We start from the raw sequence: 26,390 nt of genomic DNA, 5'->3' as shown, positions 1-26,390 counted from the left end.
TGACAAATGTGCATGTGGCGCCATCATCAGTTGACATAAAGTGAAATGGGTAAAATTGAAGCTCTTGGATTATTATTATTAAAATGTCTCTCATTTGTAGGCTTTGGAAAAGCCTAGGCATACAGTGAGTGAATAACGATATAAATGAATGAGTCCACCCCTCCAGTTTGCTAATATGGTAACTTTTAAACAATAAATGCTATCAGTTTGTATGTTTCCAGATTAAAAGGACAAACGCATTAAAACTGGGTGAAATTTGATGCACCAGATCAATCACAAAAACATCAAATTTGTTTTGCTGTGTGTGTAATATCCCCATAGACCCGTCTGTCACCTGCTGAAAACACTGCCCAAACTCAGCACAATGTCATGTGCATTGTGCTGATACAGTCAACACTTGCACTGTATAACAGTGCCACAGCTTTTCTCCAGATAAGCCTAAAAATATAATTAGTTATATTTCAGGTTGTATCAGTTCTTCTCACCATGTTCTGTCAAATTTAGTTCATTAGTTTTTAAAAATAATATTATTATGGACATAATAAAATGTGCACTGCAGTATGAGAATAAATAAGAATAAATGTATATTTTACATGCAGCCTGTTAGAAGTTTGTAACAGAAAGTTGTGTTTTAATAATAAACAGAGAAAAGTGTCATCTGTACGAGCCCTCTTTAAATGTACACATCTCCATGCTGTCGCTGAGATCCAACTGGTAGCAAAGAGCTTCCCTCCAACAGATTGCAGGTGGCACTGAGGTCTGCGGGCCTGCAGTACTCCCACTGCCTCTTAATTAGGCTTAAGGGCAAAGCAGAGTCACTGAGAAGCTGAAAGGGAATTCAGGATTTAGGCAGATGGTCTGAGATCTCACAGGGATGGAGTGCACACTTTCTCTAATAGAAAGTGAGGGATGGAAGGAGAAAAAGAAGGGGAGGTGCTGGGGAAAGGTGGCGACTGAGAAGGGCATTTGGACTTTTTTTTTTTTTTTTTGCAGAGGAGGAGAGCTGTTCCATAACAGCACCTCTCTGATCAAATACACAGTTCCTGATGTATACTTGTACTTTCAAAAGCATGCAAACGCAGTGTACGTGCATTGTTGTGTCGCACCAGAGATGCTTTGGTTGATGGATAACAGAGGAGACTTTCCAGTGAGATTGACAGCATTCGGTGAGTAGAAGTGTAATCTTTTTTCATCTTTCTGTCCTGAAGTGTAAACTGTGCTCTCGGGGGGGATAATGTTCATCTCAGCTCCTATAACCTCACTTTATTGTGTCTTTACAACCTGCAATCAGTTCCATCGTGAGAGGAGAGAGAACTGATGACCCCATGGTATTGCTTGTAAGCTATAAAACTGACATGACAGCTTTGCTTTAATCATTTTGTGTTTTCATGAGCCACAGAAGCTGTGGAAGATTACACACGCACATACGTGGATGTCACATTCAGGTTTAAACCACTGCAAGCATTAGTGTGCATGCCCACGTTATTAAAATAATAATTACAATGACTTCATGGAACCCAGATCCCAAAAGGTCTTTGCAGTGTTAACACGTGCGTCTGTGCAATGCACCCACCCACACACCCACACCCACTCATCCACACACCCCCACACACCCATACACACTTTGCTTGGGTGGACATGGAAACATAAGCAAGTCTTTCATGAGATCAGCGTCTACCTGAGCAATAAAGAGCCAACTGTGCTGTGAATAAACTAACGATGGGAAAACACACACACACACACACACACACACACACACACACACACACACACACACACACACACACACACACACACACACACACACACACACACACACACACACACACACACACACACACACACACACACACACAGGTGGGAAAGTCACACAAAGACATGCTTGTTTCTGTCACTTCTCACCTTCAGCATCGTGGCACTCACAGTGAATATATAAAGTAAATTTTTGTTTCTGTGATTTTTTTTTTTTAAAGTGCTATTTTTTCGCACAGGCACATGCAGCTCGAGAGTCTGATACTGGCAGACAAAACTATGCACTCCTGGTTAGAATTATGGGCCGCCCTGTATTTTAAATGTAGAGTTTAAAATATGCTTTGAAATAAATGTCAGTGAACCAGTTTTGTATAATCAGACTATTTAAAGCTTGTTTATTAGCAGAAATGGAATACAGCCTTTATAACAATCTGTTCATTACATTCATTAAATTGATGTATTTTCTTTAATATAGAATGAGCCCTTCATATCTATATGGCAGTGGGCCTCTTATGGAGGCCGCCATGTTGTAACACCATGTTGTTACAGTAGCAACCCCTGCTCCCCCCCAAAAAACCCATCAAAACCATCGTCCATCAAACATGGACGAGCTGTCTGGCTGAGTGGTTGCCATCCAGGACCCTGGGTGGTTCCATGATGTCTTGGATGCAGATTTGACTTTATCCTCATATTTTGCTTGGGGTTGCCACAGTGGATCGATTGTGTTGATTTGGCACAGATCTTACACCGGATACCCTTCCTCATGTAAGTCCACATTACATGATGGACCGAGGGGCAGGGGTGACCTTGAACCAAGGGCATTTTAGTTGGGAGGCAAGTATGGTATTTGCTTACCCCACCTACTGTTCCTAAAAGTTAAAAAAACAAAACAAAACGCAATTTGAATGGTTTGTAATACAATATAAACTGTACCAGTTCTTATGCAATCATGTATTTACTCTTTTACAACATACATCTTTCTCATTCTAGGTATTTTCTGCACTGTGCTGATGTGAGAAGCGAAAGTGCACGTGACTAAAGAAGATGCAGCTTGTGGATGTGAGAAATTATTTTTTAAAAAGTCAGAATGCAGGAGAAAGTCTTTCCTAAATGTGTTTAATGAAGGTCCAAAATGTTGAGCTGTGTTTTAAAGTACCTGAGGTGTTTGAGCATCATGTTTAAACGCTGGTTGTTGTCGCTGGTGGCCCGTGTTGGCCTTGTTATGCTGCTCCTCTGCTGCTGTCTGGCTCTGCTGTACCTCATGGCCTGCAAGCCGACATCTCACCGCGGCCAGCAAGCGCCACCGTGGTCGGCAGGAGCCACCAGCAAGGAGAGATACATGGCCTTACTGCAAGAGAGGGAGGACTCTCACAGACATTACATCAACAGCCTGACAAAACAGATTGCACAGCTGAAGGAGGCGCTGCAGGAGAGGACGCAGCATCTGCAGGACTCCCTGGAGAAAGCAAAAGCCAAAGGTGTCCTGCCGCAAGGTCTGGAGAGCCTGCACAATATCCCGACACAGTCTGACCTCAAGGTAGGAACACCAAACCATCAATAGAATACAAATGGGAAGAGTTGGTGCACTATACTGCACTATAAACAAACATAAAACTGAGAAAACATTTAAATGTACAGACTTTTGAATTTACTGACATCACTTAGGCTAGTTTAGCTGAACAAATTTAATCAAAGATCTCGACTAACTTGACAATACTCTTTAAATAAGCTCAAATTCATTAAGTTTCATGCCAGGTCTGGGAGCATGTGTTGATGCTATACTTCTCCACATCCACGACACCACAGAATCACCTTGCGTCCTGGATGGCAACCACCTAGGCAGACAACTGGAGTCGCCGACTGAACAGTACCCCCTAAAAATCAGTCTGCCCTGCCTTTGCTGCGCATGCGCCATTTTGGACAACAGAAGCATCATATCTGAGTGTCAGCAGCGGTTCATTGATTATCACCTTGTTTCTGCTTCAAACTGCACTTCAGTCATCTGAAGCTTTTGTCCAACAATCATTTCCACATAAATTCAGCATTATTTCATCATAAAAGACGGGGGATTGATCAGAGCACCACAGCAGCACGTCTGAGTCTGACGTGCTGCTGTGGCGCAGAGCGGACCAATTTTTAGGGGGGACCGTTTGGTCTGTGACACCGGTCCATCCCCACATCTCTAAAGTAACTATGTATCTGCCACAGTCAGGTGAAATGTGCTCAATACTCAGGAACCTGCGTGCTGGATCATGCATGGAAAAACACTTTGCATGTCCAAAATGTCCAAGATGACGCTTTCTCACTAAGTTGAAAAATACTTATCAACAACATTGAATATCATTTAAAGAAGTAAAACTTTAGTGTGCTCAGCAGAGCTAATAAAGAGCACCAAGTGTCTTAAAACATCTTTTAAAAAGCCTCAACCTGCTGAAAAATGAAGCTAACGCTAAAGTGTGTCTAAACCTGAAGTTCCATGAATGACCATTTGAGGCTGGCTCCAAAATAAAGTCAGTTCCCGTAAACACCCATGTTAAAATGTCCAACTTTACAGCAGAAATGAACATGCTTACAATCTGGTAAAATACACGGTATTGGTCTCTATAGCTAGTTTCCCAATTTGTGAAACTGTACAAGGTGAGTTTTTATACAACTCATCAGTTTAAGCTATTTTAAGCCATACATTTATGAATAAGTAGGGATGTGATCATACTCGGTCACAGCTAGTGAGCTGCTGCAGACTGCTTAGCAGCAGCTGTGTCATTTTTGAACATTTTACTGCAAATATCTGAGATAATTTGACTTGCTGTGCGGTTGCGGTTGATTAAACGGTATGTCCTACATATATATGTATATATATATATATACACACACACACACACACACACACACACACACACACACACACACACACACACACACACACACACACACACACACACACACACACACACACACACACACTCCTAAATACCTCATACACAATGAGGTGATGCATCCTAAAATATCAAATTTTGTCTGTTTGTGTGCGCTTCACTTTAAATTGAAAAGAGTTACTGCTGCTCCCTCTTTCTCTGTACAATGACCGGCTCAGTGGAAATATCTGGCACAGCAAGTGAAAATGACCAGTTGTGGACTTCTGTGACATGTGTCAAGGAAATCTAAAATGAGATGTTTCAGGTCTAAATTTTGCTTGTAGCAGGAAGGGTTCTACACACACAAAGGCAAATCTGTGGGCCTATGTTCAACTTGAAACACCAACCATAACTATCTGTAAGAGGAAGGTAGAAAAATATTTAATTCAAAGTCTGGTTCCTTATATTTAAAGTTTAAAGGTTTTTTCAACTTTTTTCTTTTTTACATTGAGTAAAAAAGTAGTAAATGTTGAATATTTGCCCGCCAGGAGTTTTTCCACTCCCAGTTGAAGCAGGCTGAGGTGAATTCAGGCATTAACCTGCCCAGTGAATATGCACTGATTCCTTTTGACACCTTCACACTGCAGAGGTGAGTGTGGATGATCCTTCCCCAGTGAGGACAGCAGAAAATCTTTCAAGGTCTCTCAGGCTAAAGTGCATCCAAAATCTTGTGCTGGTTATGTTGCTCAGGGTGTACCAGCTGGAGACGGGGCTGACCAGACACCCTGAGGAGAGGCCTGTGAGGAAGGACCACCGAGACGAGCTGATCGGCTCTGTGGAAACAGCTCTGCATGTCCTGAATGCCCCTCAGCAGCACGCGGACAGTGACAGACGGAAGCGAGCGTACGGCCCGTCAGATTTCCTAGAGGGTGAGGGTTATGAATACTTGTGCTGATAAAGACTGGAAAACTAGGAAACATTGCAATCACCACATGTTGTCACTTTAAAGGAGAACTCTAGGATTTTACAGCCTGGGCTCTATTTTTAAATAGTTTAGGAGTCATGTATTCACTACGTGTAAAAACAAAATTAATTGTCGCATTATTAATTCACAATGTGAAAACCTTCACAGGCTAACCGGCTGTGTAACGTTATAGGATGGGGGAAGCTAAAAACATTCTTAGCAAACTCCTTCTTTACGCCACTAAACAGTTTAAAATGTCATTACAAGTGTCCAGTAATATGGAGAGGGACCCTGCAGGGGTAAACGTGTACTTCACTCTATTCAAAGAGACCTTTAAAAATGACTGATTGTACAGTTAGCCGCTTACTTTAGCTTAGTCATTCTCCCCCTGTGCTGCTCTCCACTCAGGCATTACAAGTTGACTGCAGATGAGAGAGTTGTTCTGTAAGATGCTGACCCTCATTAGCACTTGACATGTAATACCCGGGGAAGGCAACACGGCACTTCTAAAGACTTTTTTTTTTTTGCCTATTTGATGGAGACAATAAACCGTTTACTCTGAGTATTTTCAGCTCACCCCATGATATTATATTAATTAACTAGTTAGCCCGTGACGATGTTTGCATTTGAAAGCAATATTGTCCTGATTAATTTAATTTTTTTGTCTTGAGTGAAACCTCAAAACACCTAAAACTACAGCACAAGTTGACAAATGTCAAACTACCTTTTTAAGTGCTGTATCTTTTCTTTTACAGTTACATGAAAATATTCATTTCAGTTGCAAAATACATTTTGAGGGAGGTCTCCAAAACAATGCATTTCTTTTTCTTTAATAACATAGAAATGTTGCACTTTCTTGAGGTGTGTCAGTTGCTGTCACACACTGGGACAGTAATCTGTCAGGAAGTGTTTCAACATGTGGCAATTCGACTTTTAAATGCTCCGTAGGTCTGCCATGTTCTTATTTATTATTTATTTATTCTTGCTATTAATTTTAACTTCTTAGGTTTGTTTTATACTCAACAAAAATATAAATGCAACACTTTTGGTTTTGCTCCCATTTTGTATGAGATGAACTCAAAGATCTAAAACTTTTTCCACATACACAATATCACCATTTCCCTCAAATATTGTTCACAAACCAGTCGAAATCTGTGATAGTGAGCACTTCTCCTTTGCTGAGATAATCCATCCCACCTCACAGGTGTGCCATACCAAGATGCTGATTAGACACCATGATTAGTGCACAGGTGTGCCTTAGACTGCCCACAATAAAAGGCCACTGTGAAAGGTGCAGTTTTGTTTTACTGGGGGGGGGATACCAGTCAGTATCTGGTGTGACCACCATATGCCTCATGCAGTGCAACACATCTCCTTCGCATCATCTGTGAAGAGAACACCTCTCCAACGTGCCAAACGCCAGCAAATGTAGCATTTGCCCACTCAAGTCGGTTACGACGACAAACTGGAGTCAGGTCGAGACCCCGATGAGGACAACGAGCATGCAGATGAGCTTCCCTGATACGGTTTCTGACAGTCTGTGCAGAAATTCTTTGGTTATGCAAACCGATTGTTCCAGCAGCTGTCCGAGTGGCTGGTCTCAGACGATCTTGGAGGTGAACATGCTGGATGTGGAGGTCCTGGGCTGGTGTGGTTACACGTGGTCTGCGGTTGTGAGGCTGGTTGGATGTACTGCCAAATTCTCTGAAACGCCTTTGGAGATGGCTTATGGTAGAGAAATGAACATTCAATACACGAGCAACAGCTCTGGTTGACATTCCTGCTGTTAGCATGCCAATTGCACGCTCCCTCAAATCTTGCAACATCTGTGGCATTGTGCTGTGTGATAAAACTGCACCTTTCAGAGTGGCCTTTTATTGTGGGCAGTCTAAGGCACACCTGTGCACTAATCATGGTGTCTAATCAGCATCTTGATATGGCACACCTGTGAGGTGGGATGGATTATCTCAGCAAAGGAGAAGTGCTCACTATCACAGATTTAGACTGGTTTGTGAACAATATTTGAGGGAAATGGTGATATTGTGTATGTGGAAAAAGTTTTAGATCTTTGAGTTCATCTCATACAAAATGGGAGCAAAACCAAAAGTGCTGCGTTTATATTTTTGTTGAGTGTATATATATATTTATTTATATATTTATTTATTTTTTTTTCGGACTGCTCAAATGAAATTGCCCCTTGTGGGATTAATAAAGTTGTTGATTGTTTGATTGATTGATGTTATGATGTGTGAGATGGAGCAGCTGTTATTTTGTTCGTGTTCTTTGCATGAATAGTCTGTCTTAAATTGGAGGAAATGGCGTGTTTGAATATTCTGTGAGTCTTCAAATGAACTGCATGTTTTGTACAGCTATATTATCTTGTTTGCTTTGCCCCCACCTGTATCAATCCAAAATTTAAAAGCTGCATATCCAGTAGATTAAGGTGCAGTGACACGAGCATGACTTTGACTCACGCACTAGCACGACCTGTGTCGTGCTGGAGAATAAACTCATCTTTAATGGGTGCAGAGTGAACGTGAGAGGAGTGCCAGCGTGTGCTACTGTGCACAGAGAATTTTGAAATGTTCAAAAAAATCTTTCACGCACAAATGTCATGTTACGTGGTGCAATCTAATCACCAACACGATGTGCAGCTCATCAAGTGGAGTAAAGAAATGAACAGAGCGAGTGGTGACATCAGCGGATCACATCAGAGCGCAGCTCATCTGAACGATTATAACAAGAAGTTAACTTTAACAGCTGCACACAAGAAGGAAAAAACACACAGCTGTTTTACCAAGTCATGACAATGTAATCATGACAAATAATTACCTTTTTAGACGGCTCAAAATGCTTTCTGCAGCTTGTTAGGCGCATGCGTGAGAACGGCTGAAGCTGAAGCGGTCCTGTGTGATTCAGGAAGTGATTACAGTCGTTTTTAATGGGCGGTTTGCAGAGAAAATGATTAATCCGACAAAAAATAATTATTTTATATACACAGCGTCCAGCGCAGAGCGCTTGGCAGCTGGTAAAACAAAGAACAGCGTCCAGCTGGGATCACAGCAGATGGGATCATCACAATGCTTATTGCAGCAGCAAGAGTCATACAGAGGTAAAGAAAAAGAAAAATATATTAAAGAAAGATGACTAAAGTACACTGCAATGTTTGCTGGTGGGTGGATAAATACTGATGCGAACAGATTACGTGAAAAACAGAATATAAATGAGTATAAGTATGTGCAGATTTGGTAAAATTATTGCACAGGATAAATTGCACAGTTATGCATGTAATAAAGCACAAAAGGTGGCTGAAGATGTAGTTAATAGTGCAAAATCAACAGGTGGTTATGGTACTAAAAACATTTTGAGGTATTATACAGTCTGACTGCAGTCGGGATAAATGACCTGCAGAGGCTTTCTGTTTTGCACTGAGGGCGCAGCAATCTATTACTGAAGGTGCTGCTTAAGGCTCCCACAGTCTCTTGTAAGAAGGGGTGAGAAGGGCTGTCCATAATTGATGCCAGTGTAACCAACATCCTCCTCTCACCCACCACCTCTATGGGATCCAGTTATGTCTATGGTCTACTGTTAACAGGGAACACAGCAGTTATAAATCACCACAGTATTTTCCTTGAGAAAGACACGCGCCCCATGTGACTGGAGGGTGACTTGTTCATTTGGAAACACACTGTTGGGAAAGTGTAGGAACACGGACCCACAACAGGGGGCGCAAATGAACGGACAATGGAATAGGTCAAATAACAACACTTTACTGTTGCGAACGTGCACAACAAACACAACAAATTACAACAATGGACAAAGTTCAATTCACAAAGGTGTCGTGTGGGCAGGCTCGAAGATAGGAGACGCCTCTCCAAAGTAGAACCGGAACCACACGGTTTCCTCCGCCACAGGACCCCGGGAATACTGGAGCCGCCAAGTTCCGAACTCCCAGGTGGCCACTGCCTCCGCGTGTCGGACCTGGTACTGCTGGCGAGGAACAAGAACACAATTAACGTGGGCGCGTTTGCACCCAGCAACCTGTACGGCAGGGAAGCTACCTCCACCTCTCGTTGGAGAAAAAAGTCTGCAATCACTCACAAAAATCACAAAGGTTACTGTCAAGCAGTCAGCTGAGATTATTACCTTCCAGGTAGAACGATATCTCGACGATGAGGTGGAGATGCCGTCCTGCTGATATACCCCAGTGATAATTGTCGTCAGCTGTCTCAGGTGATGGGTGACAGCTGTTACCGAGGCTGCTCCTGTGGGGCGGCGGCGCCCTCTGGTGGTGGTGGGCCAGCAGTACCTCCTCTTCAGCGGCCCACACAACACACACTCATAGATTTGTGGATGTGAATATCTGCTTGAAGTGCACATCTTGAATTGTGGCAGGAACTCGCAGCACCCAAACGAGACCACAAAACAATTTCTTTTGGATTCATCTTGATGGTAAAATGTTACTTATTTTATCTAGTAATGACTGTACTGAGACTTTTAATTCACATGCTGTATACTGTAAACTTTAGTCAGCACAGCTTGATTAATATCTCTCATGTCTGTGTCTGACAGGGTTGACCCGTACAGAGAGGGACAGAGGAACCATTTACGAGCTGACATTCAAAGGCGAGGGCCCTCGGGACTTCACACAGCTGGTCCTCTTCCGGCCGTTTGGCCCGGTGACAAAGGTGAAGAGTGTGAGGGTGGACATGAGCAGCACGCTCATCAACATCATTGTGCCTCTTTCCAAGAGGGCCGATGCATTCAGACAGTTCATCAGTAACTTCAGGTATCATTAGAAAGTCCGACATGTGCACATCACTAACTGCTGTAGAATTTAAAGAAAAACATGGATTTTAATCAATAAATTGGGAATATGAAAGTGTCTGCCTACCTCCACTGTTTATGTGTTCAGAGAAGTGTGTATCCAGCAGGATGGCAGGGTCCATCTCACAGTGGTCTACTTTGGAAGAGACCAGATGGACCAGGTTAAAGCTGTACTGGACCAGACCACGAGGTAATACAGCTAAAGACCTCACATTATACACTTCCTGCTGTCTTAATGTTGATGTTAATATTAGGGGCGCTTATGGCTGAGGTATTATGTCATGTACCACATGCCACAGACTGCGGTTTGCAGCAACCCTACATTTGAATCCCAGCCTCGGTGACCCTTGCTACATGTTGAAATAAGGCACAGACCTAAATCTTAAACATACACCTATGGAATTTATTAGCTGACGGACATTTGCAGTTTTGTGCAAACAATTTACACCTTTTTACTGCGCGCCTCTCCAGTTTGGACGCAAGCCTTAAAATTCTGCCATGCGTGTCAGATGGAGAGCATCGATCATGAGTTAGAGCTGCAGGTTACAAAAAAGGATGATCACTGGAGAAAACTCAACTCACTCCCAGCAAAGCGCAGGCTAAGGTGATTTAAATTAAAATAAAAATGTCAGAATTTTTCTCCATACTGTGGATCTTCTGACATCCACAGACACTGAGCAGGTGCAGAACATTCATCTTATTAATTGTGCGTAATTTATGGTTATAGTGTATACAGCTGGTTATTTACTAACTGAAGTGTCAGTAGGTTTAATCACAGATTGCAGATGAATTCAGGGTGAGACAATGAAACCCAAAAAGACGCTGCTTCTTGAAACATACAGTTAGACACTGATGTAGAATTGTTCATAATGTGGAAAGAGGCGACATGATGTGTGTTAGTCCACCTACCACATTCCTGATGAATACAAAACAGTTCTACATTGGTAGTGAAAGGAAGCAAGCAAAAAAAAACCCTCAGCTCAACAAACACTGCAGGACAGTTTGGCAAACCTCCCACCAATTCAGCTCACTGTCGGGGTTGATGCTCAGTGTGAAGTCTGCTGTGTACGACTCGGACAGGCTGTTACCACCCCCCCGGAATCTGTCATTCAGATTTTATTGGCGTACGAGGGCTGTCAATAAAGTATAGGTCCTTTTTATTTTTTCAAAAACTATATGGATTTCATTCATATGTTTTTACGTCAGACATGCTTGAACCCTCGTGCGCATGCGTGAGTTTTTCCACGCCTGTCGGTGACATCATTCGCCTTTGAGCACTCCTTGTGGGAGGAGTCGTCCAGGCCCTCGTCGGAATTCCTTTGTCTTAGAAGTTGCTGAGAGACTGACGCTTTGTTTGATCAAAATTTTTTCTAAACCTGTGAGACACATCGAAGTGGACACGGTTCGAAAAATTAAGCTGGTTTTCGGTGAAAATTTTAACAGCTGATGAGAGATTTTGAGGTGATACTGTCGCTTTAAGGACTTCCCACAGTGCGAGACGTCGCGCAGCGCTCTCAGGCGCCGTCGTCAGCCTGTTTCAAGCTGAAAACCTCCACATTTCAGGCTCTATTGATCCAGGACGTCGTGAGAGAACAGAGAAGTTTCAGAAGAAGTCAGTTTCAGCATTTTATCTGGATATTCCACTGTTAAAGGAGATTTTTTTAATGCAAGATGTGCGGAGGGATTGCAGCGTCGGCTCGCAGCCGCTGCGACACTCCGCCTCAGGAAAAACACCTCCATTGGAAGCCTTAAGGACAAGTTGGAACATGTTGGAACAGCTGTTAAACAATTTCTCATATACTCACTCCACTGAAAGCCATCAAAAGCCGCCTGGATTTTACAAATGGTTATCAACATGTCACCCATTGAGCATGTTTGGGATGCTCTGGACCGGCGTATACGACAGCGTGTACCAGTTCCTGCCAATATCCAGCAACTTCGCACAGCCATTGAAAAGGAGTAGACCAACATTCCACAGGCCACAATTGACAACCTGATCAACTCTATGCGAAGGAGATGTGTTGCACTGCATGAGGCAAATGGTGGTCACACCAGATACTGACTGGTATCCCCCCAATAAAACAAAACTGCACCTTTCAGAGTGGCCTTTTATTGTGGGCAGTCTAAGGCACACCTGTGCACTAATCATGGTGTCTAATCAGCATCTTGATATGGCACACCTGTGAGGTGGGATGGATTATCTCAGCAAAGGAGAAGTGCTCACTATCACAGATTTAGACTGGTTTGTGAACAATATTTGAGGGAAATGGTGATATTGTGAATGTGGAAAAAGTTTTAGATCTTTGAGTTCATCTCATACAAAATGGGAGCAAAACCAAAAGTGTTGCGTTTATATTTTGTTGAGTGTATAAAGCCATTCACCATCCCTGGTTCTCAAGACCAGGCACCTAAGTGGCTCTACTCTACTCTTTTCTACTCTCCTATTTTACTCTTCCTTTTTAGATATTTAGATATACCTTTATATACTAGCATAGTTCCACCTTACACCTTGTTTATCCAGGCATGTATGGGTTCATTAGAGCTTTTAATCAGCTTGAATACAACTTACAAGGCTTCATTTATAAAAATCCTTAGAGAATTATGATGATAGGAAAAAAAAACATCACAGTAAATGAACAGAATGGCATATTTTCCCCAAATTTCCGCACTTTACATAAAACATTTTTTTTTTCTACCCAGACATGTATGGGTTCATTAGAAAGAGCAATTAAAGGGCTTTAAAACAAGCCTACTTTTATTAAAATCTGTTATCAAATAGTGACAATAGAGAGAGAAAAGCAGCACAGTTTATCATAATTTCCCCAAATTTCTGCATTTTACATAAAAGTTTTTTTTTTTCACCCACACATGCATAGGTTCATTGGAAAGAGCTTTCAAAGGGCTTTATTAAAACAAGCCTACATTTATTAAAATCCGCTAAGAAATAGCGACGCTAGTGCAAAAAATGCAGTCAGTTTATTATTGCTGATGGGCACATCTCCACCCTTAGTAATGGCGCCTTCCTGTCCTGAGCGACGCTAATAGATTGAGGTGCACACGTCCATTCCAGGTCTGTATTTCCATGGTTTCAGTGCCCCTCATACAGACTGCCATGTTGCACCAGCATTTTGTTACAGTAGCCCAAAAGGGACATACTTACTCTGCCTTTTGCATTTTACAGCACTACCAGAAAACTGAACAAAAAGAGTAATCAGTGGTTGCTTGTCTACACACTGTCTACTGAATGCTGGTACAGGATAATGAGTTTGAGAACCTTAGTTTTTGGAAATAAATAAATAAATAAATGCAGGATCGTACATATTGTTTATTACAAGAGAAAGCAAGCGAGGATGACTGCCAGCCTTCAAAGAAGCAAAAACGTGAAGAACAAAATCGTGACTGGCGACAGCATAATGCAGTTTGCAACCTCACCACTAGATGACACTAAATCCAACACACTCTAGCTTTAACATTAAATTCTCCAAAATATCTTAGTGAAATAAGGAAATGATTTAAACCAATGGAAGACCTCCTCTGTTCTTTTTGCATTTAGGGAGACTCAGTTCAGGGGCTTTACACTGATCCAGTTGAATGAGGAGTTCTCTCGTGGCCGAGGGTTGGAGGTGGGCACCCGGGCTTGGAGACGGAGCCATAATGCTCTGCTCTTCTTCTGTGATGTTGATGTCCATTTCACCGCAGACTTCCTAACGTCCTGTCGTCTGAATGCAGAACCTGGTGAGCAGCCTTTTAATAATACTGACTCATCTATAGCATTGTTATCAATAACTTCAAAGAAATTAGTTTCACATTACAGTTGACAGTTTGCACATCATATCAAAATGTGGATCACTGGCATTTTGTCAAGTTAATGAGCATAAAACTGTGAATTTTCAACATTTGGTAAAAGACGTCCACAATCACTGGATACATTTCTTTCACATTAGTGGATCCAGTAATGGAGAAATCATGTATTTGGTCATGTAAGCACCAAATTTGGGATGGCGATTCTCCCAAATTGTGAGCAGAAATAGAATACAGTGTTATTGTATGTCTACACAAAATCTGGTGAATTGGCCACTTAAAAATTCAAGATGGCTGCCATTTTCCAAGATGGCCTCCAAAATGACAATGAAAATAGCTTTTTGCATACAACGTCTCCTATTTGATCATTTAAAATGATAATGATATTAAATTCCATTTTGTTATATTAGGTTAGCTATTTTATGGTATTTATTAGGGCCCGAATAGGCAACGTCCTACGAGGACCCTATTGTAATTGCGCTGTTTATTATTATTATTATTATTATTATTATTAGGGCCCGAGTAGGCAACGTCCTACGAGGACCCTATTGTAATTGCGCTGTTTATTATTATTATTATTATTATTATTATTATTATTCTCACTCTTGAAATCGAAATTTCGGCCTCTTCCCATGCTCAAAAACTCACCAAACTTTCCAGAGTCGTCCGGCCGGATCCGAAATTTGATATTTTGGGGGCGTTGCACATGGTCGCAGAAAAATTGCAAAATAGCGCCCCCTACAAATTTTCAAAAACCCCTCCGCATTGGGCTTTTTTCGTGGTAGCCTCACGAAATTCGGTACACATATTTATCATGCCAGGACGCACGAAAAAGTCTCTTACTGTCATGGTGAAATATCGACAGGAAGTCGGCCATTTTGATTTTAAATTTCGATTTTGAGCAAATTTTTGCCATTTTTGGCCATTTCCACTACTTACATTTGGACGAACTCTTCCTAGGGATTTTATCCGATCGTCTTCAAATTTGGTCAAAATCATCACAACACAATGGTGATCAAAAGTTATCAAAAGATTCTAATTAAGTCAAAAGGCGTGGCTGCTAGGGGTCATCAAACTTTGGCGAGCTTTTCAGAGCACGCCATTTCACTTCGAACGGCTGTCACGCCCACATACTTCATCGTAGATCCTTCAAACTTGCTGGACATGATGAGGGCTCCGCCCTGAACGTCTACATATCTTAAGTTCCCACCTGCGCCATAGCGCCCCCCGGTGCTGGCAGGAAATGTCGTATTTTTACTTTAAGAGGTCCTGATGTCACATACTTAACCCAATCAACTTCATTCCACTTCTAAAACATGCAGAACAAATTGGTGAACGTAGGCGATGAACGTCGTGAAGTTACAAGTAACGGCGTCCGTGTGGCGGCGCGTGCCGAATATAGCCCATTCGCCATGAAATTACGTTCTTCATTTTGACGGCTTTAATTTTGTCACATCATCATGAAAATTGATACACAGGTCGAGCATGACAACCTCTTACAATTCATAGGGGCGTCGCCCATGGGCGGGGCAAAATGCCTCAATAGCGCCCCCTTGAAACTTTCAAAAACCCCTCCACATAGGGTTTTTTTGGAGTAGGGAGATGAAAATTGGTACACATGTGTGACTTTCATAGACGTACAAAAAAGTCTCTTGCACCATGAGTCTACTCCAAACAGGAAGTCAGCCATTTTGAATTTTATTCTCATTTTGAAATGATTTCCACATGTTGTATTTGAACGAACTCCTCCTAGGAATTTTGGCCAATGCACTTCAAATTTCTTTGACAGCATCCGAAGATGATACTGACCAAAAGTTATCGAAAGCTTTTCTCTATGTTGAAGGGTGTGGCCGCTATGGTGCCGCCATTTTGACCCTTTGCCATGGAACATCAAGTCATGATAACTCCTTCATGCTTTGCCTGATTGACTTGAAACTTCACATGTATGATGACGGTTGGCCCCTGAACACACCCAGCCCCTCTGTTTGTACACTGAGCGCCCCTAGTGGATGAACAATCAACATGTCATAACTCCTTGATGCATTGTGTGATTTGTTTAAACTTTTAACTGTGTGATGAGTGGTTGCCCCTGCATGCACATGCCCACATGTGGTCACAAGGGCACCCACTGGCCTGGGTAGGCGGTTGCGTGGAACGAGGGCCCGTATATGACTATTATTCTCACTCTTGAAATGGAAATTTCGGCCTCTTCCCATGCTCAAAAACTCACTAAACTTTCCAAAGTCGTCCGACCGGATCCAAAATTCGATATTTTGGGGGCGTCGCACATGGTCGCAGAAAAATCGCGAAATAGCGCCCCCTAGAAATTTTCAAAAACCCCTCCGCATTGGGCTTTTTTTGTCATAGCCTCACGAAATTCGGTACACATATTTACCATGCCAGGACGCATGAGAAAGTCTCTTACTGTCATGGTGAAATATCGACAGGAAGTCAGCCATTTTGATTTTAATTTTCGATTTTGAGCAAATTTTTGCCTTTTTTGGCCATTTCCACTACTTACATGAACAAACTCTTCCTAGGGATTTCATCCGATAGTCTTCAAATTTGGTCAAAATCATCACAACACAATGGTGATCAAAAGTTATCAAAAGATTCTAATTAAGTCAAAAGGCGTGGCTGCTAGTGGTTGTCAAACTTTGGCGAGCTTTTTGGAGCACGCCATTTCACTTCGAACGGCTGTCACGCCCACATACTTCATCGTAGATCCTTCAAACTTGCTGGACATGATGAAGGCTCCGCCCTGAACGTCTACATATCTTAAGTTCCCACCTGCGCCATAGCGCCCCCCGGTGGTGGCTGGAAAGGTCCTATTTTTACTTTAAGAGGTCCTGATGTCACATACTTAACCCAATCAACTTCATTCCACTTCTAAAACATGCAGAACAAATTGGTGAACATAGGCGATGAACGTCGTGAAGTTACAAGTAACGGCGTCCGTATGGCGGTGTGCCGAATACTGCCCATTCGCCATGAAATTACGTTCTTCCTTTTGACGGCTTTAATTTTGTCACATCATCATGAAAATTGATACACAGGTCGAGCACAACAACCTCTTACAATTCATAGGGGCGTCGCCCATGGGCGGGGCAAAATGCCTCAATAGTGCCCCCTTGAAACTTTCAAAAACCCCTCCACATAGGGGTTTTTTTGGAGTAGGGAGATGAAAATTGGTACACGTGTGACTTGCATAGACGTACAAAAAAGTCTCTTGCACCATGGGTCTACTCCAAACAGGAAGTTGGCCATTTTGAATTTGCTTCTCATTTTGGTGTGATTTCCACATGTTGTATTTGAACGAACTCCTCCTAGGGATTTTTTCCAATGCACTTCAAATTTCTTCCACATCACCCACAGATGATACTGACCAAAAGTTATCGAAAGCTTTTCTTTATGTAGAAGGGTGTGGCCGCTATGGCGCCGCCATTTTGACCCTTCGCCATGGAACATTATACTTAAACAGGTACTGATGTCACATACTTAACACCATCAACTTCCTTCCACTTCTAAAACATGCAGAACAACTTGGTGAACATAGGCGATGATCGCCGTGAACTTACGAGTAATGGCTTCTGTGTGGTGGTGTACCGAATATCACCCCTTCGCCATGAAATTACATTCTTCCTTTTGATGGCTTTAATTTTGTCACATCATCATGAAAATTGATACACAGGTCGAGCACGACAACCTCTTACAATTCATAGGGGCGTCGCCCATGGGCGGGGCAAAATGCCTCAATAGCGCCCCCTTGAAACTTTCAAAAACCCCTCCACATAGGGGTTTTTTGGAGTAGGGAGATGAAAATTGGTACACATGTGTGACTTGCATAGACGTACAAAAACGTCTCTTGCACCATGGGTCTACTCCAAACAGGAAGTCGGCCATTTTGAATTTGCTTCTCATTTTGGCGTGATTTCCACATGTTGTATTTGAACAAACTCCTCCTAGGGATTTTTTCCAATGCACTTCAGATTTCTTCCACATCACCCACAGATGATACTGACCAAAAGTTATCGAAAGCTTTTCTTTATGTAGAAGGGTGTGGCCGCTATGGCGCCACCATTTTGACCCTTCGCCATGGAACATTATACTTAAACAGGTACTGATGTCACATACTTAACACCATCAGGTTCCTTCCACTTCTAAAACATGCAGAACAACTTGGTGAACATAGGCGATGATCGCCGTGAACTTACGAGTAACGGCTTCTGTGTGGTGGCGTACCGAATATCGCCCCTTCGCCATGAAATTATGTTCTTCCTTTTGATGGCTTTAATTTTGTCACATCATCATGAAAACTGATACACAGGTCAAGCTTGGCAACCCCTTACAATTCATAGGGGCCTCGCCCATGGGCGGGGCAAAGTGCCTCAATAGCGCCCCCTTGAAAATTTCAAAAACCTCTCCCCATAAGGGTTTTTTTGGAGTAGGGAGATGAAAATTGGTACACATGTGTGACTTGCATAGACGTACAAAAAAGTCTCTTGCACCATCAGTCTGCTCCAAACAGGAAGTCGGCCATTTTGAATTTGCTTCTCATTTTGCAATTGTATTTGAACGAACTCCTCCTAGGGATATTGTCCAATGCACTTCAAATTTATTTGACAGCATCCAGAGATGACACTGACCAAAAGTTATTGAAAGCTTTTCTCTATGTTGAAGGGTGTGGCCGCTATGGTGCCGCCATTTTGACCCTTTGCCATGGAACATCAAGTCATGATAACTCCTTCATGCTTTCCCTGATTGACTTGAAACTTCACATGTATGATGACGGTTGGCCCCTGAACACACCCAGCCCCTCTGTTTGTACACTGAGCGCCCCCTAGTGGATGAACAATCAACATGTCATAACTCCTTGATGCATTGTATGATTTGTTTAACATTTTAACTGTGTGATGACTGGTTGCCCCTGCATGCACATGCCCATATGTGGTCACAAGACAACACACTGCCCTGGGTAGGCGGTCGCGCGGAACGAGGGCCCGTATATGACTGCTTGCAGTCCTAGTTATGTTTTATTTTGCATGTGCCAAATTAGAGTGAAGTTTATTACATTTAGTATTACTGATTTCCACTCAGCACATGCTTTGAAAGTATTCCTCTTGAAAGGACTGCATGGAGGCTTATTAAAAGGTGTTTAGTGTTGAACATATTGTGTTCTTTTATATGTCAAATAGCAATTTGGGCCACAAACAGGAAGTGGACACAAATTCAGACTCACAGGCTGAGGAGTAGGAGTAATAAAAAAAAAAGGCTTTATCTTGAGTTCAGGCAGTGGTACAGTACACAGTATAACTGTCAGCGATCAGAGGTAATAGACAGGTGTAAGGCAGAGGTGTGGTTCAAAACATAAGCACAGTTCAGGAACACAGCAAGACAGAGTTCAAAGGCTGAGGCTAAGGGAAGGTTCAAAAACAAAGCAGGGTCAAACACAGGTCGGCACAAAAGCGAAGACTAAACAAGGGCTATGAAACAGGCTGGGACGCGGCCTGTGGCACAAGGTTAAAGCACAACGAACTGGCAAAAACATGAGAAACACAAAGGGCTTAAATAACACAGGTGGTGATTAGGGAAATGAGACACAGGTGTGTGAGAACAATCAGGAAAGAGGCATGGCAAACAGGAGGGACCCAGACCAAACCCCAAACACCAGACAAGAGTGTGCAGTCAGATAAAAACAAAGCATACAGAACCTGAATAAAAGATAAACCCAAAGCCAACAGTGAACAAAATAATATAAATAAAGCAAAAATGAGCAAAACCAAAAGCCTAAATAAAAATAAAATAAAGAAAACACAACACAAAAGGAACAAAGAACCAAACTAGAAAAACAAAGGTAAGAACTGAAAAGAGATCCTCAGGAAAAAAACAGACAGAACTCAACTTGTGACTTAAGTATAACAAACCGCTAATCAAAGACCGGGCCAGACAGTAGATCAAATAAAGAGAAGTAGACACAGACAGGGGACAAAACCATGACACAGACTCAGACAAGTGGCAGGCCATGACATGAAGAATGGAATTTTGCTGTTGGAACTTAAATTTAAATCTTGCATGCTTGAAAATTTGACAGGAAGCTCACACAAATCAATTAAGTAATGACGCAAGCTCACACAAATCAAATAGGTAATAACACAAGATCACACAAATCAAATAAATAATGACACAAGATCACACAAATCAAATAAGTAATGACATTCTTGTGAGAAAAAAAATTATTGTGTGGTTGATTTGGTGGACGTCTTGAATTTAGATGCCATCTTAGATTTCACTGGTGCTGTAAAACTGACCCACTGTAATCGGAGCATTTCTATGGTGGCCATCTTGTAAAATGACCACCATGTTGGATTTTCAAGTGGCCACCTGACCAGTACTACCTTGGGATCCCATCATGCCAAATTTGGTGCTTGTACCAGTATTTGCAGAATTTTGCTGTAAAATTGATATCTGCTCAACTACATTTATTATGATGCTGTTACGTACAGCTGCTATGATTTTTAACATAACCATTTTAAAACTGGGTACAATGACAGTTAATGATCATGACATGTTCACATTTCACACTGTTAATTTTGAGTTTGAATGTTACTGGCCCCTGCTGGTTATGCAGGCACCATGACATTTAGCAGCCCTTACTGGATAAGTGAAGGATGTGAGTCAGATCTGATTCAGCTTGTTTTGCATCACTCAGCCACCAAATATCATATCATTACCACCTTCCATTTCATGAAATACAAAGATTAATTAAATTTCTTACATTGCTACATTTTCTTCAATGTTTGAAAATTGATGGACAATTTCCTAACTGTATGGAAACTGTAAAAACAAATTTTGCATTACGAGTATATGACCCCTTTAATTCCTTTTCCTTTAGGTAAGAAAGTGTACTATCCAGTGGTCTTCAGCCAGTACAACCCAACGCTAATTTACAATAACCAGACAGCTCTACCTTCTGTTCTACAACAACTGGTGGGTCAAAAATGAATAAATGAAATTTAAAAACTGCACATAAAAAGTTCTGATGAAGAAACAGCTTTTTTAAATTCAACAACAACAAGCTTTCAAGCTGTGTGTTCAAAGTGCTTTGCACATTTAAAGCTACAGTGTGTATGTCTTAGTGCCATCTAGTGATAGCTGGTCACAGTTTTGTTTCTTGCTTTTTTGGTGATAGAGATTCATGCTCCCTTGCTTTCTCTAGTGATTAGCAACATGCACTATGTATATTCTTCCATTTCTTAAAAATGATCATTTTCGAACTTGTTCGCCTGCACGAGCAATGTGTAGACTTAAACACCCATAAATACTATTTATTCTAGCTATAAAAACACAAGTTTAAATCACAAAAATGACATATAGCGATAAAAGCAAACAAGAAAGGCGATAAAAAGCAGGCTTTAAAATACATCATAAATAAGTCATAAACACCCTCAGTTCAAATAAAATAAAAGCATTTCCTAATTATAGAAAATGGAAAAAAGTGGAGTTTTAAGTCAATAGTTAATGTTAACAGGCAGGCTATTACACAAACTTGGAGTATAATAAGTAAAGGTTCGCCTGCCTGTTTCTTGTTTACCATAAGAATGCACAATAAACCAGCACCCTAAGATGGCAAGGCCTGTGCTGGCACATAAGGCTCAATAGGTTCTGCTACACAAGGTTGGCTAGACAAGGGGACACACAACCATTCTGTAGTTTATATATATTAGCAGCAAAATATTGAAATCTGCCTTTGTGTGCACAGGGAGCCATTGAAAGTAGTGCAGCAGATAAGGAGAAAAATACTTCAGTTATACAAAGAAACATAAAATTTGGCACACTTGCTCACTAGGACCAACTCTTTTGAAAAGTTTGGATAGCCACGCAAAATTTCAATATAGCCACCATTTTTTCAAGATGGCTGCCAGTTGTACCGATTTCCGTCATTTTTTGGGTATACATATTAAAAAAATACGCATTCAAGTGTTCCATTCCTTTTCCACTTTGCAGAACAGTTAATTTAATAAGTCAGAAGTAATATATTTTTCATTATGATGAATTATATTTAACAAAATTACCATCGAGGGACCCTTTTGCTATGAGAAAAATCTCTAAAATCCCTTTCGCGATAGAAAACTTTCTTTTTTGTTTGTCTGGTAAGAGAACTTGGTTCAAGGATTTGTATTGCTATATATGATGCACAAACATATGGTGGTAATAAAGAAGATAGAAGCAAATCACAACAATGCATTGAAAACTCCAAATTATAAGGCTGGAATTTTAGTTCCATTACAGCATTGACGTATCCTAAATTATTTTGAATGCAAGAGTTGTGAGATACCTATAGATGCAATCTCTGCCTGTCATGAAATATTTTCAGAATTCATGAATAAAAAGATGGACTATAGATATCTAGGGAAAATAAAACTGATCCAGATGTGCATCATTGTGACACTGGCTCAATTTTGCAGTTACAAGCTGGTAAATATGCATTGTATGAGTGGCAGTCTTGCCAGACAATGATTTGATTTAGTGCACCTTTTGGAAGAAAAATATATTTACCACTTTCACGTTGTGCTATTTTAATTGTATTCTGTAAGTATAAGCAAATGAAGATCAATAAAAAAAAGTATGAGCTCATTTATGTGGCTTGTGGGTTTGCAGCTGAAAAAAACTTCAGGCCAGATAGGAAGAAGATGTGTCCTTTTCCAAAAGACATTAGGCCGACTAACTCAGCAAACCCATACAAAAATCATAAGCTCATTCAGGAGACAGCTTACAGGTCACATTTGCAACTGCACAAAGCTGTACAAGCTAATCCGAGCCTGTAGCATTTGCACCTGCCACGGCAGCCAGAGTTGCAGCCACATTTGGTGAGTTGTTCAGAACTCTTTGCAATTGATGAGTTGGCTGTCCAGTAGACCTTCCACTCATCACCCGCTTTCTCCCAGCCCCAATCAGATGGACTCTCTGCTTCTGGCCTGAGCCCATATGCATCCTGCCTGGTATGCTGCACGTTTGGTGTGTTGAAGCAGAGCTGCACTGGTAGGAGGGATGGCTTCATACGACCTCTGCTTCTTGGCAAACAGGTCAAGTCTGGCTTCATCTACACTGTCAACAGTGCTGGATCTGTCATACATGAGAACCATAAACTTCTTCAGAATCTCCATGTCTGCATCCTCAATGAACGGAGGGTACTTGCTCAGTTTAGAAAATACTGGGGTAGCCTCTGGGAACATATCCCAAGTTTACCAAGCTGTCTTCTTCCCTTTGCTTCTAAAGGCTGAGACCACATCACAGCCAATGAAGGCATGGAAGAATGGCATTCCTGTGGCCCTCTCTTGGCCTACATAGTCTGACAGTTCGTGGATGGGAATCCAGCGAAGGCTCGAACTTTGACCGAATGCCAACCACAACTGCTGCACCCATACTATGTAGAGTTGAGAAGACACTCAAGCCAATGACCAGCACATCTGTATCATTGGCTTTGATCATGACAGACTTGCTGCCATGACTCTATAAAACCAACAAAGAAACTCAAATACATGGCCAGGAGGGCATAATTGACGTGATCAAAACTTCATGACGGCCATCTTGAAAAAATGGTGGCCATCTTGAAATTTTGAGTGGCCATCCAGTGAAAATGATGACTTAATCTATGAAGAAGATGTGTAGAAAATTTCATGTTTCTTTGTATAAGTGAAGTATTTCACTGAAAAAATGAATTTATCTGCTGCACTAAAGGAAGCTAACACCAGAGAAAATCAAGAATTACCTTGTTCTGGTCAAAAGTCTAGCAGATGTATTCTTAGTCATTTAAAGATTTCTTAAGTTACTGTGTAGACAGCAAAGGCATGAATCAGCATCTCTGTGTCAACCCTAAACAGGATGAGTCAGATTTTTTTCAGTGTTACGCAAGTGAAAAAAAGAGAATTTCTATTCACAAAGACTGATCAAAAAATATACTGCGTTTTTTTTTTTACTTTTTCAATGTGTTGAATCGCACAGTCACTCACTGGTCAGACAGAGATGCCTCTGTCTATCAGGGCCAATAACCTTCTTCTCATTGTCTTGGTCTTACTGTCTCCAGGTGATAAAGAAAGAAACTGGCTTCTGGAGAGACTTTGGGTTTGGTATGACGTGCCAGTACAGGTCTGACTTCATGAACATAGGTAACGCCAAACCTTGAGTCATCACTGTCTTCCCTCATATTCAGAGAACACGATGTAGTTAATGGTGTTTCGTCTTATATGCAACAACTCAGACCAAGCACAGAATGAGTTTGGTATTTTGGACTTTTTACACAGTAATCCAACTATTTTTACTTTCTGTAACAGATTTCTAATTTAGATAAAGTTGCAACAACAGATGTACCAATCTCACCAATTCTCTCATTTTGGCATCCCATTTTTTTTTTACATTGTACCATATCCGCCCCTGTCTTTTGTCTTTCCCTTGTTTCTGCAGCGGACTCTCCTAAGAATTTCAGTAGTACCACCCCATCTGAAAACTAACATTTCAAAAATTTCAAAGTTTGTTATTCAAAATTCTGTTTTCAACTTCTGTGTCTCACCAACACCACTATTCTGTCACTGATCAGGTCCTATAGCGCCCCAAGTTGTTATAGCATACATAAAAATATAGCTTATGCACTCTAAAAAAGGAACTGCTGTCTCAGCGAAAAAAAATTGATGCATCAATTTGCATCAATTTTTTAAAGTTATTTCAGCCTTCAACCGAGTTAATGCCACAAGACTTCTCTAGTTAAGTTGAAACAACTTTAGCTAAGTTGAAATAACTTTAAAAAAATCTGTGCAAATTGTTACATCAATTTTTCTCATTATTTTTAGAGTGTGGACTGCAGTAGCATTGATCAACTGAGCAAGTTCAAAAGACTCAGTACCAGCTTTACTACACTGTCATAATTAAAAATGTGTAATTTCCTTGAAAAACAAAGGAATCTGAACCTATTGAGACTGAGAAACAGCAGATGACATTGAGAAAGAGTGAAGAACAGCCCAGCCTAAATACCTGTGTAGTTTTTATATTCTTTGCCAAGTTTAGCCAATTTAAAAAAAAAAAAGTTCATTCATTTCTTGTAGGTCAGGCAGTTAATGCACTTTTTAAAACAATTGCTGTGTTTAGTTTTATCTTTTGTGTATGTGTGGATTAACAACATGCGTGTAGTAGGCTTTTGAATAGGAATTCAGAGACCCCAAAATTCAAGAAGACACACCTCGCACCAACAAGAAGCTGCAAAATGTTGTTTAGCTTCAGTTTGTAGCACACCTACTAACCGATTATAGCTAAAATGAAGTCATGCATACTCTGATTCTCACTAATATGTGCATTTCCACATGACCTTGCAGGTGGGTTTGACCGGAATATTAAAGGTTGGGGGTTAGAGGATGTGCACCTGTACAGGAAGTACCTCCACAGTAAGCTGATGGTGATTCGCTCTCCATCTCGTGGCCTGTTCCACTTGTGGCACGAGAAAACATGTGCAGATGAGCTCCCACCTGACAAATATAAGATGTGCATGCAGACCAAAGCCATGAGTGAAGCCTCACACAGCCAGCTGGGGGAGCTGTTCTTCAAACGAGAGATTGAGGCCCACTTGAACTCCCACAAGCTGAAGAACCAAGAAAGGAAATGAATAAGGACACCAGAATCAGGTTGATATGGACATGATATAGACTTTATAAGTCACTATTAGTCTCAATTTAGTCCCTCTTTCTCATGGGAGGGTCTTGTTCCAAACATATTTATTGACTGTGAGGATACGGTGACCAAGCAAGCCATGGATTTATAAATCTGAACATGTGGTGCTGATAGTAAAGCTTCTACATCAATGCACTTTGGATATTGAACACTTTGGATATTGAACAAACGTGGTGGACTGGGAGAATATTATTTTGACTGTACAAGTAAAAAAGCAGATATCACCATCAAACACCATGTAATTTAAGACAAAATCAACTTGATTGTTAGCCGTTATTATTGAAGAATAGTGTGGTGCATCTGATGGACCGTGGTGTATTCTGGAGGGTACAGTTGAAATGCACATTTGTCACTAGTCTGTTGTGTGTGACTCCCTTGGTGAAGGAGGTCTGGATGATTCTACGTCTCTATGATGAAATGCTTCCTTGTTCTGGTTCCCGGTGATATTTATTTACATCAACGTAAATCATGCCCCC

The 26,390-nt window shown here is 41.3% G+C and overlaps 1 protein-coding gene across 2 annotated transcripts; it reads left to right on the top strand.

Moving 5' to 3' along the window:
* The first annotated feature begins 635 nt into the window (after positions 1–635).
* Positions 636–26,242, top strand: LOC117510757 (chondroitin sulfate N-acetylgalactosaminyltransferase 1-like). 2 transcript variants are annotated; one of them, XM_034170594.1, is made up of 10 exons: positions 636–1,166; positions 2,743–3,289; positions 5,156–5,256; positions 5,358–5,536; positions 10,144–10,360; positions 10,487–10,588; positions 13,952–14,133; positions 21,092–21,186; positions 24,284–24,365; positions 25,563–26,242. In XM_034170594.1, the coding sequence occupies exons 2-10, from the start codon at positions 2,885–2,887 to the stop codon at positions 25,847–25,849; spliced, it is 1,650 nt and encodes a 549-aa protein (XP_034026485.1). In that variant the 5' UTR covers positions 636–1,166; positions 2,743–2,884; the 3' UTR covers positions 25,850–26,242. The 2 variants fall into 2 exon arrangements, with proteins under 2 accessions (XP_034026485.1, XP_034026486.1); XM_034170595.1 differs by lacking the exon at positions 636–1,166 and having other exon boundaries at positions 2,658–3,289.
* The last annotated feature ends 148 nt before the right edge of the window (positions 26,243–26,390 follow it).

The sequence above is a fragment of the Thalassophryne amazonica genome, chromosome 5 (assembly GCF_902500255.1).
Source record: "Thalassophryne amazonica chromosome 5, fThaAma1.1, whole genome shotgun sequence".
Taxonomy (NCBI): domain Eukaryota; kingdom Metazoa; phylum Chordata; class Actinopteri; order Batrachoidiformes; family Batrachoididae; genus Thalassophryne; species Thalassophryne amazonica.
Note: the sequence above shows the minus strand (reverse complement) of the source record. Positions and strands in the feature narration are given on the sequence as shown.